The sequence below is a fragment of the Nesoenas mayeri genome (assembly GCF_963082525.1).
Source record: "Nesoenas mayeri genome assembly, contig: SCAFFOLD_120, whole genome shotgun sequence".
NCBI classification, from domain to species: Eukaryota; Metazoa; Chordata; class Aves; order Columbiformes; family Columbidae; genus Nesoenas; species Nesoenas mayeri.
The window spans coordinates 20,430-36,984 of record NW_027659973.1 but is presented as its reverse complement, the minus strand read 5'-3'; the positions used below and the strand labels follow the sequence as shown (position 1 = coordinate 36,984).

General features: G+C 59.8%; 1 protein-coding gene across 1 annotated transcript in view; it reads right to left on the bottom strand.

The window, feature by feature from the left end:
- The window catches only part of LOC308052507 (DNA-directed RNA polymerase II subunit RPB1-like), a 41,665-nt gene that overhangs the window by 10,216 nt on the left and 14,894 nt on the right, over nt 1–16,555 (bottom strand). Inside the window, 9 exon segments of the mRNA XM_080364588.1 lie at nt 1,158–1,404; nt 3,159–3,383; nt 7,156–7,361; nt 8,304–8,409; nt 10,374–10,545; nt 11,691–11,874; nt 12,732–12,954; nt 14,264–14,467; nt 16,013–16,107. Of these exon segments, the coding sequence (XP_080220714.1) occupies nt 1,158–1,404; nt 3,159–3,383; nt 7,156–7,361; nt 8,304–8,409; nt 10,374–10,545; nt 11,691–11,874; nt 12,732–12,954; nt 14,264–14,467; nt 16,013–16,107 (1,662 nt within the window).

Genomic DNA, 16,555 nt, shown 5'->3' with positions numbered 1-16,555 from the left:
GACACCCAAAGGTCACCCAAACCCACCCCGAGACACCCAAAGGTCACCCAAGACAACCAGACTCATCCCCAGGACACCCAAACTACCCCCCAAGACACCCAAAGGTCACCCAAACCCACCCCGAGACACCCAAACTCATCCCTGAGACAACCAAACTACCCCCTGAGACACCCAAACCCACCCTGGGACACCTAAAGGTCACCCTGAGACACCCAAGACTACCCCAAAGGTCCCCAAACACCCCCCAGATGCCCTCAAGACTCAATGAAGAGCCCCCAAACCCCATCAAGATTCAATGAAGAGCCCCCAAACCCCATCAAGACTCAACCAAGAGCCCCCAAATCCCATCAAGACTCAACCAACAGCCCCCAAACCCCATCAAGACTCATCCAAGAGCCTCCAAACCTCATCAAGACTCAACCAAGAGCCCCCAAACCCCCTTAGATGCCCTCAAGACCCAACCAAGAGCCCCCAAACCCCATCAAGACTCAACCAAGAGCCCCCAAACCCCATCAAGACTCAATGAAGAGCCCCCAAACTCCCTCAGACACCCTCAAGGCTCATCCACGACCCCAAACCCCATCAAGACTCAATGAAGAGCCCTCAAGTCACATCAAGATTCAATGAAGAGCCCCCAAACCTCCATCAAAACTCAATGAAGAGCCCCCAAACCCCCTTAGATGCCCTCAAGACTCATCCAGGACCCCAAACCCCCTCAAGACTCAACAAAGAGCCCCCAAACCCCATCAAGACTCAACAAAGAGCCCCCAAACCCCATGAAGACTCAATCAAGAGCCCCCAAACCCTCTTAGATGCCCTCAAGACTCATTCAGGAACTCAAAGCCCATCAAGACTCAACGAAGAGCCCCCAAACCTCCATCAAGACTCAATGAAGAGCTCCCAAACCCCCTTAGATGCCTTCAAGGCTCATCCAGGACCTCAAACCCCATCAAGACTCAACCAAGAGCCCCCAAACCCCATCAAGACTCAACCAAGAGCCCCCTAACTTCCATCAAGACTCAACGAAGAGCCCCCAAACCCCCTCAAGACTCAACCAACAGCCCCCAAACCCCATCAAGACTCAATGAAGAGCCTCCAAACCCCCTTAGACATCCTCAAGACTCATCCAGGACCCCCGTGTGCCCCCCAGGACCCACCGGCGTTGATCTTCTCGGCGATCTGCTCCATGGTGAGCTTGCGGTCCGTCATGTGCTTGCGGTCGAGCTCGACGCGCAGCAGCCATGGGGAGATGCGGCTGACGTCGAAGTCGGGCATCTCGTAGTAGACGTTGACCCACTCCTGGTCCTCGGCCACCACCGTGCTCTGCGGGTTGGGGTCGTAGTAGATGGCGGTGTTGGCCGTCACCTTGCGCAGCGTGGTGTGCTCCAGCCGGCACAGGATGTCCTGCGGGGACAGCGCCGTCACGGGGGGACAGCGGCGCGGGGGTGGGGTGGGGTGGGTGGAGAACATGGGGTGGAGGACGTGGGGATGGAGAACGTGGGGATGGAGAACGTGGGGATGGAGAACGTGGGGATGGAGAACGTGGGGATGGAGAACGTGGGGATGGAGAACGTGGGGATGGAGAACGTGGGGATGGAGAACGTGGGGATGGAGAACGTGGGGATGGAGAACGTGGGGATGGAGAACGTGGGGATGGAGAACGTGGGGATGGAGAACGTGGGGATGGAGAACGTGGGGATGGAGAACGTGGGGATGGAGAACGTGGGGATGGAGAACGTGGGGATGGAGAACGTGGGGATGGAGAACGTGGGGATGGAGAACGTGGGGATGGAGAACGTGGGGATGGAGAACGTGGGGATGGAGAACGTGGGGATGGAGAACGTGGGGATGGAGAACGTGGGGATGGAGAACGTGGGGATGGAGAACATGGGGATGGAGAACACGGGGATGGAGAACACGTGAAGAACATGGGATGGAGAACACATGGAGAACATGGGGATGGAGAATATGTGAAGAACATGGGGATGGAGAACATGTGAAGAACATGGGGATGGAGAACATGGGTGTGGACAACATGTGAAGAACATGTAGATGCAGAACATGGGGATGGAGAACACATGAAGAACATGAGGATGGAGAACACCTGAAGAACATGGGGATGGAGAACACGTGAAGAACATGGGATGGAGAACACGTGAAGAACATGGGATGGAGAATACATGAAGAACATGGGGATGGAGAACACATGAAGAACATGGGATGGAGAACACATGAAGATCATGAGGATGGAGAACATATGGAGAACATGGGGATGGAGAACACATGAAGAACATGGGATGGAGAACACATGAAGATCATGAGGATGGAGAACATATGGAGAACATGGGGATGGAGAACACGTGAAGATCATGGGATGGAGAACACATGAAGAACATGGGGATGGAAAACACGTGAAGAACATAGGGATGGAGAATATGTGAAGAACATGGGGATGGAGAACATGTGAAGAACATGGGGATGGAGAACATGGGTGTGGACAACATGTGAAGAACATGTAGATGCAGAACATGGGGATGGAGAACACATGAAGAACATGAGGATGGAGAACACGTGAAGAACATGGGATGGAGAACACGTGAAGAACATGGGATGGAGAACACGTGAAGAACATGGGATGGAGAACACGTGAAAAACATGGGATGGAGAATACATGAAGAACATGGGGATGGAGAACACATGAAGATCATGAGGATGGAGAACATATGGAGAACATGGGGATGGAGAACACATGAAGAACATGGGATGGAGAACACATGAAGATCATGAGGATGGAGAACATATGGAGAACATGGGGATGGAGAACATATGGAGAACATGGGGATGGAGAACACATGAAGAACATGGGGATGGAAAACACGTGAAGAACATAGGGATGGAGAACACGTGAAGAACATGGGATGGAGAACGTGGGGAGAACATGGTGATGGAAAACACATGAAGACCATGGGATGGAGAACACATGAAGATCATGGGGATGGAGAACATGTGAAGAACATGGGATGGAGAACACATGAAGATCATGGGGATGGAAAACACGTGAAGAACATAGGGATGGAGAACACGTGAAGACCATAGGCTGGAGAACATGAGGAGAACATGGGGACGGAGCGGCGGGTCCGTGGGTGTCCCTGCCCCACCTTGGCGCGCTCGGCGTCGCGGGCGCTCTGGCCCAGCAGGAACACGGTGAGCGAGGGCGTCTTGGGCTTCTTGGAGATGTTGATGAGCTCCTTGAGGCGCGGGACGCCCAGCGTCACGTTCTTGGCCGACACGCCCGCGTAGTGGAACGTGTTCAGGGTCATCTGCGTGGCCGGCTCGCCCAGCGACTGCGCCGCCAGCGCGCCCACCATCTCCCCGGGGTGCGCCTGGGGGGACAGGGGCGTCAGGGACCCCAAAACCACCATCGGAGCCCATAAACCTGCCATTGAACCCACCATGGGGACATGGGGGGTCAGGGACCCCAAAACCACCATCGGAGCCCATAAACCTGCCATTGAACCCACCATGGGGACACCATGGGGACATGGGGGGTCAGGGACCCCAAAACCACCATTGGACCCCATAAACCTGCCATTGAACCCACCATCTCCCCGGGGTGCGCCTAGGGACATGGGGACACCATGGGGACACCATGGGGACATGGGACCCCAAACCTGCCATTGAACCCACCATCTCCCCGGGGTGCGCCTGGGGGGACAGGGGGGTCAGGGACCCCAAAACCACCATCGGAGCCCATAAACCTGCCATTGAACCCACCATGGGGACACCATGGGGACATGGGGGGTCAGGGACCCCAAAACCACCATTGGACCCCATAAACCTGCCATTGAACCCACCATCTCCCCGGGGTGCGCCTGGGGGGACAGGGGGGTCAGGGACCCCAAAACCCACCATCGGACCCCATAAACCTGCCATTGAACCCACCATCTCCCCGGGGTGCACCTGAGGGGACACGGGGGTCAGGGACCCCAAAACCACCATCGGAGCCCATAAACCTGCCATTGAACCCACCATGGGGACATGGGGGGTCAGGGACCCCAAAACCACCATCGGAGCCCATAAACCTGCCATTGAACCCACCATGGGGACACCATGGGGACATGGGGGGTCAGGGACCCCAAAACCACCATTGGACCCCATAAACCTGCCATTGAACCCACCATCTCCCCGGGGTGCGCCTAGGGACATGGGGACACCATGGGGACACCATGGGGACATGGGACCCCAAACCTGCCATTGAACCCACCATCTCCCCGGGGTGCGCCTGGGGGGACAGGGGGGTCAGGGACCCCAAAACCACCATCGGAGCCCATAAACCTGCCATTGAACCCATCATGGGCACACCATGGGGACATGGGGGCTCAGGGACCCCAAAACCACCATTGGACCCCATAAACCTGCCATTGAACCCACCATCTCCCCGGGGTGCACCTGAGGGGACACGGGGGTCAGGGACCCCAAAACCACCATCGGAGCCCATAAACCTGCCATTGAACCCACCATGGGGACATGGGGGGTCAGGGACCCCAAAACCACCATCGGAGCCCATAAACCTGCCATTGAACCCACCATGGGGACACCATGGGGACATGGGGGGTCAGAGACCCCAAAACCACCATTGGACCCCATAAACCTGCCATTGAACCCACCATCTCCCTGGGGTGCGCCTGGGGGGACAGGGGGGTCAGGGACCCCAAAACCCACCATCGGACCCCATAAACCTGCCATTGAACCCACCATCTCCTCGGGGTGCACCTGGGGGGACACGGGGGTCAGGGACCCCAAAACCACCATCGGACCCCATAAACCTGCCATTGAACCCACCATGGGGACATGGGGGGTCAGGGACCCCAAAACCACCATCGGAGCCCATAAACCTGCCATTGAACCCACCATGGGGACACCATGGGGACATGGGGGGTCAGGGACCCCAAAACCACCATTGGACCCCATAAACCTGCCATTGAACCCACCATCTCCCCGGGGTGCGCCTGGGGGGACAGGGGGGTCAGGGACCCCAAAACCCACCATCGGACCCCATAAACCTGCCATTGAACCCACCATCTCCCCGGGGTGCACCTGAGGGGACACGGGGGTCAGGGACCCCAAAACCACCATCGGAGCCCATAAACCTGCCATTGAACCCACCATGGGGACATGGGGGGTCAGGGACCCCAAAACCACCATCGGAGCCCATAAACCTGCCATTGAACCCACCATGGGGACACCATGGGGACATGGGGGGTCAGGGACCCCAAAACCACCATTGGACCCCATAAACCTGCCATTGAACCCACCATCTCCCCGGGGTGCGCCTAGGGACATGGGGACACCATGGGGACACCATGGGGACATGGGACCCCAAACCTGCCATTGAACCCACCATCTCCCCGGGGTGCGCCTGGGGGGACAGGGGGGTCAGGGACCCCAAAACCACCATCGGAGCCCATAAACCTGCCATTGAACCCATCATGGGCACACCATGGGGACATGGGGGCTCAGGGACCCCAAAACCACCATTGGACCCCATAAACCTGCCATTGAACCCACCATCTCCCCGGGGTGCACCTGAGGGGACACGGGGGTCAGGGACCCCAAAACCACCATCGGAGCCCATAAACCTGCCATTGAACCCACCATGGGGACATGGGGGGTCAGGGACCCCAAAACCACCATCGGAGCCCATAAACCTGCCATTGAACCCACCATGGGGACACCATGGGGACATGGGGGGTCAGAGACCCCAAAACCACCATTGGACCCCATAAACCTGCCATTGAACCCACCATCTCCCTGGGGTGCGCCTGGGGGGACAGGGGGGTCAGGGACCCCAAAACCCACCATCGGACCCCATAAACCTGCCATTGAACCCACCATCTCCTCGGGGTGCACCTGGGGGGACACGGGGGTCAGGGACCCCAAAACCACCATCGGACCCCATAAACCTGCCATTGAACCCACCATGGGGACATGGGGGGTCAGGGACCCCAAAACCACCATCGGAGCCCATAAACCTGCCATTGAACCCACCATGGGGACACCATGGGGACATGGGGGGTCAGGGACCCCAAAACCACCATTGGACCCCATAAACCTGCCATTGAACCCACCATCTCCCCGAGGTGCGCCTGGGGGGACAGGGGGGTCAGGGACCCCAAAACCCACCATCTGACCCACCATCTCCCTGGGGTGCGCCTGGGGGGACAGGGGGGTCAGGGACCCCAAAACCCACCATTGGACCCCATAAACCCCAGGTCTATCCCAGCCCCCAGACTCACGCTGGCCTGGTTGAACTTGGACTCGATCTCCTCCAGCAGCCAGTCCAAGGCCCCGTGTGACCCCAGGTCTATCCCAGCCCCCCAGGTCTATCCCAGCCCCCCAGGTCTATCCCAGCCCCCCAGGTCTATCCTAGACCCCTAGGTCTATCCTAGACCCCCCAGGTCTATCCTAGACCCCCAGGTCTATTGCAGCCCCCCAGGTCTATCCTAGACCCCCCAGGTCTATTGCAGCCCCCCAGGTCTATTGCAGCCCCCCAGGTCTATCGTAGACCGCAGACTCACACTGGCCTGGTTGAACTTGGACTCTATTTCCCCCAGCAGCCAGTCCAAGGCCCCGTGTGACCCCAGGTCTATCGTAGACCCCCCAGGTCTGTCCTAGACCCCCCAGGTCTGTCCTAGAGCCCCGACTCACGCTGGCCTGGTTGAACTTGGACTCTATTTCCCCCAGCAGCCAGTCCAAGGTCCCGTGTGACCCCAGGTCTATCCCAGCCCCCCCAGGTCTATCCTAGACCCCCCAGGTCTATTGCAGCCCCCCAGGTCTATCGTAGACCCCCAGGTCTATCATAGACCCCCAGACTCACGATGGCCTGGTTGAACTTGGACTCGAACTCCCCCAACAGCCAGTCCAAGGCCCCGTGTGACCCCAGGTCTATCCCAGCCCCCCAGGTCTATCCTAGACCCCCCAGGTCTATTGCAGCCCCCCAGGTCTATCGTAGACCCCCAGGTCTATCCCAGCCCCCCAGACTCACAATGGCCTGGTTGAACTTGGACTCAATCTCCCCCAGCAGCCAGTCCAAGGCCCCGTGTGACCCCAGGTCTATCCTAGACCCCCCAGGTCTATCGTAGCCCCCCGACTCACGATGGCCTGGTTGAACTTGGACTCGATCTCCCCCAGCAGCCAGTCGAAGGCCTCCCCGCTGAGCCGGAACTCCTCGGCCATGCGGCGGCTGCAGAGCGTGGAGCGCAGGTGGATGTTGAAGAGCAGCGTGGCGTTCTCCTGCGCCTGCCGGCTCAGCGGGTCCTCCCCGTTCACGATCACCAGCTTGCGGCTCAGCTCCTTCACCCCTGCGACAAAAACGGGGCGTCACAGGGGACAACGGGGCGCCCGGAACCTTCCGGGCGGGGGTTGGGGTCCATCAAGTCCCCCCAAACCTTCCTGGAGGGCCCCAAGTCTCCAGAACCTTATTGGGGTCCATCAAGTCAACCAGAAGCTTCCTGAGGGTCCCCAAGTCCCCAGAAGCTTCTTGGGGTCCCCAAGTCCCCCCAGAAGCTTCTTGGGGTCCCCAAGTCCCCCCAGAACCTTCTTGGGGTCCATCAAGCCCACCAGAAGCTTCTTGGGGTCCTCAAGTCTCCAGAACCTTGTTGGGGTCCATCAAGTCCCCCAAACCTTCCTGGAGGTCCCCAAGTCCCCAGAACCTTCTTGGGGTCCCCAAGTCCCCCCAAAACCTTCTTGGGGTCCATCAAGTCCACCAGAAGCTCCTTGAGGGCCCTCAAGTCCCCAGAACCTTGTTGGGGTCCATCAAGTCAACTAGAAGCTTCCTGAGGGTCCCCAAGTCTCCAGAACCTTCTTGAGAGTCCCCAAGACCCCCCAGAACCTCACTGAGCATTGTTGGGGTCCATCAAGTCTCCCAGATTTGGGGACCCCCCCATGACTTTGGGGACCCTCCCACATTTGGGTACCCCACCCTGGATTTGGGGACCCCCCATGACTTTGTGGATCCCCCCATGACTTTGGGGACCCTCCCCCAGACTTGGGAACCCCACCCCAGATTTGGGGACCCCCCCATGACTTTGGGGACCCCCCATGACTTTGGGGACCCCATCCTGGATTTGGGGACCCCCCCCATGACTTTAGGGACCTCCCCCGGACTTGGGGACCCCACTCCAGATTTGGGGACGCCCCCATGACTTTAGGGATCCCACCCCAGATCTGGGGACCCCACCCCAGGTTTGGGGACCCCCCTAAGACTTTGGGGACCCCCCTCCAGATTTGGGGCCCTCACTCACCCTCCACCACCTTGACGGGGTGCAGGTCGGACGGGAGGCGCGAGTTGATGTGGAAGATCTTCTGCGCGTTCCAGATCATGCGCAGGAGGTTGCAGGGGAGAACCACCTGGGGACCCCCCAAAAACGGGCTCAGCACCCCGAAAACGGGGCTCGGCACCCAAAAAATGGGAATCGGCACCCCAAAAATAGGGGAGGACCCCAAAAATGGGAGGAGGACCCCAAAAAATGGGGCTCAGCAGCCCAAAATGGGGGCAGGACCCCAAAATGGGGGGAGGACCCTGGTGGGGACAATGACCCAGGAGCTGGTGGGACATCCCCATGGACACTGGGGTGCAGGATGGGGGTGGTGGCATCTCAGGGGGTTCTGGGGTGTCCTGGGGGGTTTTGGGGTGTCCTGGGGGGTGTCCTGGAGGTTTTTGGGGTGTCCCGGGGGCTTTTGGGGTCACCTTGATGTCCCTGGTGGGGACAATGACGCAGGAGCTGGTGGGACATCCCCATGGACACTGGGGTGCGGGATGGGGGTGGTGGCATCTCAGGGGGTTTTGGGGTGTCCCAAGGGGTTCTGAGCCATCCTGGGGGTTCTGGGGTGTCCTGGGGGGGTTTGGGGTGTCCAGGGGGGTTTTGGGGTCACCTTGCTGTCCCCGGTGGGGACAATGACGCAGGAGCTGGTGGGACATCCCCATGGACATTGGGGTGTGGGATGGGGGTGGTGGCATCTTGGGGGGTTTTGGGGTGTCATGGGGGCTCCTGGGGGATTTTGGGGTGTTCTGGGGGTTTTGGGGTGTCCCGGGAGGTTTTGGGGTCACCTTGCTGTCCCTGGTGGGGACAATGACCCAGGAGCTGGTGGGACATCCCCATGGACACTGGGGTGTGGGATGGGGGTGGTGGCATCTCGGGGGATTTTAGGGTGTCCCAAGGGGTTCTGAGCCATCCTGGGGGGTTCTGGGGTGTCCTGGGGGGGTTTGGGGTGTCCAGGGGGGTTTTGGGGTCACCTTGCTGTCCCCGGTGGGGACAATGACGCAGGAGCTGGTGGGACATCACCATGGACATTGGGGTGTGGGATGGGGGTGGTGGCATCTTGGGGGGTTTTGGGGTGTCATGGGGGCTCCTGGGGGATTTTGGGGTGTTCTGGGGGTTTTGGGGTGTCCCGGGAGGTTTTGGGGTCACCTTGCTGTCCCTGGTGGGGACAATGACCCAGGAGCTGGTGGGACATCCCCATGGACACTGGGGTGCAGGATGGGGGTGGTGGCATCTCAGGGGGTTCTGGGGCATCCTGGGGGGTTTTGGGGTGTCATGGGGGGTGTCCTGGAGGTTTTTGGGGTGTCCCGGGGACTTTTGGGGTCACCTTGATGTCCCCGGTGGGGACAATGACCCAGGAGCTGGTGGGACATCCCCATGGACACTGGGGTGCGGGATGGGGGTGGTGGCATCTCGGGGGATTTTGGGGTGTCCCAAGGGGTTCTGAGCCATCCTGGGGGTTCTGGGGTGTCCTGGGGGGTTTTGGGGTGTCCAGGGGGGTTTTGGGGTCACCTTGCTGTCCCTGGTGGGGACAATGACCCAGGAGCTGGTGGGACGTCCCCATGGACACTGGGGTGCGGAACGGGGGTGGTGGCATCTCGGGGGATTTTAGGGTGTCCCAAGGGGTTCTGAGCCATCCTGGGGGGTTCTGGGGTGTCCTGGGGGGGTTTGGGGTGTCCAGGGGGGTTTTGGGGTCACCTTGCTGTCCCCGGTGGGGACAATGACCCAGGAGCTGGTGGGACATCCCCATGGACACTGGGGTGTGGGATGGGGGTGGTGGCATCTCAGGGGGGTTTGGGGCGTCCTGGGAGGTTCTGGGGTGTCCCAGGGGGTTCTGGGGTGTCCCGAGGTGGGTTTTGGGGTGTCCTGGGGGTTTTGGGGTCACCTTGATGTCTCTAGTGGGGACAATGACCCAGGAGCTGGTGGGACGTCCCCATGGACACTGGGGTGTGGGATGGGGGTGGTGGCATCTCAGGGGGTTCTGGGGTGTCCTGGGTGGTTCTGGGGCATCCCGGGGCGGTTTTGGGGTGTCCTGGGGGATTTTGGGGTCACCTTGCTGTCCCCGGTGGGGAAGATGACGCGGAGCACCTCGCGGTCCTCGCGCATGCGCTCGAACTCGCGCTCCAGCTCGTTCTGGATGTGCGCGTTGGACAGCACGTCCTTCACCAGCTCCTCCTGCAGCGTCCGTCGCAGCGCGCGCTCGTTGCTGTAGTCGAACTTGAACCTGGGGACATTGGGGACAGCGTTGGGGGACATTGGGGACTCCATTGGGGGACATTGGGGAGATATGGGGGACATTGGAGGGATATGGGGGACATTGGAGGGGACATGGAGCTGGAAACCACCCCGCACCAGCTCCTCCTGCAGCGTTTGCTTGTTGCTGTAGTTGAACCTGGGGACATTGGGGACAGCGTTGGGGACACCAGAGGACAGCTTTGGGGGACATTGGGGGGGATATGGGGGACATTGGAGGGGACACGGAGCTGGAAACCACCCCGCACCAGCTCCTCCTGCAGCGTTTGCTTGTTGCTGTAGTCGAACTTGAACCTGGGGACACCAGGGGACATAGGGGACATCATTGGGGACATCACTGGGGACATCATTGGGGGACATTGGGGGGGGATATGGGGGACATTGGGGGGGGACACGGAGCTGGAAACCCTTAGAAGAACCAACTTGGTGACCCCAAAATGCTGCCAACCCTTGGAAGAATGAACTTGGGGACCCCAAGATGGGTCCAGATCTTGGATGGAGCATCTCAAGTACCCCAAGGTGGGTCCAACCCCTTGAAGAACCAACTTGGGGACCCCAAGACATGCCCAACCCTTAGAAGAACCACCTTGGGAACCCCAAGATGGGTCCAACTTGGTGACCCCAAGATGGGTCCAACCCTTAGAAGAACCACCTTGGGGACCCCAAAACACTTCCAACCCTTGGAAGAAAGAACTTGGGGACCCCAAAATGGGTCCAACCCCTTGAATAAACAACGTGGTGACCCCAAGATGGGTCCAACCCTTAGACGGGTCCAACCCTTAGAAAAACCAACGTGGTGACCCCAATACGAGTCCAACCCCTTGAAGAACCAACATGGTGACCCCAAGACGGATCCAACCCTTAGAAGAACCACCTTGGTGACCCCAAAACGCTTCCAAGCCCTTGAAGCGCCGCCTTGGTGACCCCAAGATGGGTCCAACTTGGTGACCTCAAAATGGGTCCAACCCCTTGAAGAACCAACGTGGTGACCCCAAGATGGGTCCAACCCTTAGAAGAACCACCTTGGTGACCCTGAGATGGCTCCAACCCTTAGAAGAACCCCCTTGGTGACCCCAAAATGCTTCCGAGCCCCTGAAGCGCCGCCGCGGTGCTCACTTCTTCTCGAAGGCCTTGTTGGAGGGCTTGAGCGTGGCCAGGTTCTGGAACTCCACGCTCTCGCCGGCCAGCCCGTCCTCGCCGTAGCGCAGCTGCACCACCTGGTTGATGGAGTTGCGCACCGTGGCGTCGTACTTCACCATCACCGACTCCATCGACTTGATCAGCCGCCGCTGGATGTACCCTGGGGACACGGGGACAGACGTGGGGACATGAGGACATGGGGACAGACATGGGGACATGGGGTGCTGGATGGACCCTGGGGACATGGACATGGGGACATACATGGGGACATGGGGCGCTGGATGGACCCTGGGGACATGGACATGGGGACATGGGGGGACATGGGGCGCTGGATGGACCCTGGGCACATGGGGACATATATGGGGACATGGGGACATACATGGGGACATACATGGGGACATGGGGTACTGGATGGACCATGGGGACATGAGGGGACATGAGAGGACATGAGAGGACATGAGAGGACATGAGAGGACATGAGAGGACATGAGAGGACATGAGAGGACATGAGAGGACATGAGGGCACTGGATGGACCCTGGGGGGACATGGGGACATACATGGGGGCACTGGATGGACCCTCGGGACATGGACACAGGGACATGGGGACATACATGGGGACATACATGGGGGGACATGGGGACATACGTGGGGGGACATGGGGACATACATGAGGACATACATGGGGACATGGGGTGCTGGATGGACCCTGGGGACATGGGGACATACATGGGCACATACATGGGCACATACATGGGGGCACTAGATGGACCCTGGGGTGGGATATGGGTCTGGGGTCTCCATGGGGCAGGATATGGGTCTGGGGTCTCCATGGGACACAACGTGGCTCTGGGGTCTTCGTGGGGTGGGATATGGGTCTGGGGTCTCCATGGGACATAATGTGGTTCTGGGGCCTCCATGGGACACAACGTGGCTCTGGAGCCTCCGTGGGGCACAGCGTGGCTCTGGAGCCTCCGTGGGGCAGGATATGGGTCTGGGGGCTGGTGGGGGGCGCTGACCGGTCTCGGCGGTCTTGACGGCCGTGTCGATGAGCCCTTCGCGCCCGCCCATGGCGTGGAAGAAGAACTCGGTGGGCGTGAGGCCGGCCAGGTAGGAGTTCTCCACGAAGCCGCGGCTCTCGGGGCCGTAGTCGTCCTTGATGAAGTGCGGCAGCGTGCGGTGCTTGAACCCAAACGGGATGCGCTTGCCCTCCACGTTCTGCTGCCCCACCACCGCGATCACCTGCGGGGGCACGGCGGGGGGCGTCCTGAGCGGGGCGGGGGGCGGCAGCGCCCCCAGACCCCATAACGGTCATTAAAGTCCTTCTGGAATGTTCCCATGGGGGGTGGGAGATGGTCAATGTGAAGGTCAAGGTCGTGGTGGAACATCATGGTGACCAGTCATGGGTGGGCAGACAATATCATTGGGGGATAATGTGGGGGGAATGGGGACATTGGCACCCCCAGACCCCATAATGGTCATTAAAGTCCTTCTAGAATGTTCCCAGGGGACGTGGGAGATGGTCAATCTGAAGGGCAAGGTCATGGTGGAACATCATGATGATCAGTTGTGGGTGGGAGAGGACGTTAATAGGTGGACAATGTGGGGGGAATGGGGACATTGGCACCCCCAGACCCCATAACTGTCAATAAAGCCCTTGGGGAATGTTCCATGGGGAGGTGGGAGATGGTCAATGTGAAGGTCAAGGTCGCGGTGGAACATCATGATGATGAGTTGTGGGTGGGTGGACAATGTTATTAGGGGACAATGTGGGGACATCAGCACCCCCAGACCCCATAACGGTCATTAGAGTCCTTCTGGAATGTTCCCAGGGGACGTGGGAGATGGTCAATGTGAAGGGCAAGGTCATGGTGGAACATCATGGTGATCAGTCATGGGTGTGGGAGAATGTTGTTAGGGGACAATGTGGGGGGAATGGGGACATCAGCACCCCCAGACCCCATTGACCCCTCCAAGACCCTGTGGAGCCCCCAAGAGCCCATGGAGCTCCCAAGACCCTATGGAGCCCCCCAAGAGCCCATGGAGCACCCAAAGGCCCTATAGAGCCCTCCAAGACGCCCCAAGAGCCCATGGAGTCCATTGACCCCTCCAAGACCCTGTGGAGCCCCCAAGAGCCCATAGAGCTCCCCAAGATCCCATGGAGCCCCCAAAGACCTCGTGGAGCCCCCAAAGACCCCCCAAGACCCTATGGAGCCCCCAAGACCCTATGGAGCCCATTGAGCCCTCCAAGACCCTGTGGAGCCCCCCAAAGACCCTATGGAGCCCCCAAAGACCCTATGGAGCATCCCAAGACCCCATAGAGCTCCCCAAGACCTCGTGAAGCCCCCAAAGACCTCGTGGAGCCCCCAAAGACCTCGTGGAGCCCCCAAAGACTCCTCAAGACCCTATGGAGCCCCTAAGACCCTATGGAGCCCATTGAGCCCTCCAAGACCCCATAGAGCTCCCCAAATCCCATGGAGCCCCCAAAGACCCCATGGAGCCCCCAAAGACCCCATGGAGCCCCCAAAGACCCCATGGAGCCCCCAAAGACCTGGGAGATGTTGATCTTGGAGCCCTTGGCCCCCGAGACGACCATGGACTTGAAGTTGTTGTACTCGGAGAGCGACTTCTGCGCGGAGGAGCCGGTCTTGTCGCGCGCGTCGTTGAGGATGCGGTTCACCTGGTTCTCGAAGGTCTGGCGCAGCGTGTTCCCCGGCGTGGGCTCCAGCTCGTTGTTGTGGGCCTTCTCGATCACCTGCGGGCCCCCCCGAACACCGTCACCCCAACAACAGCCGGGGACACCCCCCCCGAGGACAATGGAACGGCTCAGGAACAGCCGGAGAGGACGAGGGGGGAGAGGATGATGGGGGGAATGGCCGATGGGGGGGGGAGAGGACGATGGGGGGAATGGCCGATGGGGGGAGAGGACAATGGGGGGAATGGCCAATGGGGGGAGAAGACAATGGGGGGGAAGACAATGTGGGGAGAAGACAATGGAGGGAATGGCCAGTGGGGGGAGAGGACAGTGGGGGGAATGGCCAATGGGGGGAGAGGACAATGGGGGGAATGGCCAATGAGGGGAATGGCCAATGAGGGGAATGGCCAATGAGGGGAGAGGACAATGGCGGGAATGGCCAATGGGGGGAGAGGACAATGGGGGGAATGGCCAATGAGGGGAATGGCCAATGAGGGGAGAGGACAATGGCGGGAATGGCCAATGGGGGGAGAGGACAATGGGGGGGAATGGCCAATGGGGAGAGAGGACAATGGGGGGAATGGCCAATGAGGGGAGAGGACAACGGCGGGAATGGCCAATGGGGGGAGAGGACAATGGGGGGAATGGCCAATGGGGAGAGAGGACAATGGGGGGAATGGCCAATGGGGGGAGAGGACAATGGGGGGAATGGCCAATGGGGGGAGAGGACAATGGGAGACAATGGCCAATGGGGGGAGAGGACAATGGCGGGAATGGCCAATGGGGGGAGAGGACAATGGCAGGAATGGCCAATGGGGGGGAGAGGACAATGAGGGGAATGGCCAATGGGGGGAGAGGACAACGGCAGGAATGGCCAATGGGGGGAGAGGACAATGGTGGGAATGGCCAATGAGGGGAGAGGACAGCGGCGGGAATGGCCAATGGGGGGAGAGGACAATGGCGGGAATGGCCAATGGGGGGGAGAGGACAATGGGGCGAATGGCCAATGGGGGGAGAGGACAATGGCGGGAATGGCCAATGGGGGGGAGAGGACAATGGGGCGAATGGCCAATGAGGGGAGAGGACAATGGCGGGAATGGCCAATGGGGGGAAAGGCCAATGAGGGAAATGGCCAATGAGGGGAGAGGACAACAGCGGGAATGGCCAATGGGGGGGCCCAAAAATGTGGGGACCCCCCCCCAAAGCTTGGGGACACCCCAAAAGACTGGGGAGCACCCCAAAAATGTGGGGACACCCCAAAAATGTGGGGACCCCCTCAAAGTTTGGGGACCCCCCCAAAAGCCTGGGGACCCTCCCCCCAAAGTTTGGTGACCCCCTAAAAGCTTGGGGACACCCCAAAGCTTGGAACCCCCCCAAAAGCTTGGATCCCCCCCTACAAAAGGTTGGAGGATAACCCCAAAGTTTGGGGACCCCCCCAAAAGCTTGGGGACCCCATCAGAAGCTTGGGGAGCCCCCCAAAAGCCTGGAGACCCCCTCAAAAGCTTAGAGACCCCCCCAAAGGCTGGGGACCCACCCCAAAAGTTGGGGACCCACCCCAAAGTTTGGGGACCCCCCCAAAAGTTGGGGACCCCCCCCAAAAGTCACCTCAATGACATCCTGCTTGGCCTTCTTGATGGTGTTCTGGATGTCCTGGTAGGTCTTGGCATCGGCGATGGAGTCACCGATGCCGATGGTGTGACCTGGGGGGACCACATTGGGGTGACCCCCACATCGGGGTCACCCCCACATCGGGGGGACCCCCAGCAGCCATTTGCCCCCCCAACAAGACATCTGGGGTCCCCAAAAATGGGGGGTTCAAGCCCTTGTGTCCCCAAGAGCTCCATGGGCACCACCACGTTGGGGATCTCAGGGGGTTCCATAGATACCAGGAACCCCATTTCTGGCCACCAGCCCCCCAAGATGACCCCGGGGGGTTCCCCAGACCCCCCTGAACCCCATTTATGGTCACTGGGGTCCTCAAAAAAGGGGGTTCAACCCTTGTGTCCCCAAGAAGGGACCCCAAGACCATCATGGACACCCCAGTCCCACCACACTGGGGACCTCAGAGGGTTCCATAGATGATCTCAGGGGGTTCCATAGATGACCCCGGGGGGTTCCCCAACCCCCCTGAACCCCATTTATGGTCAC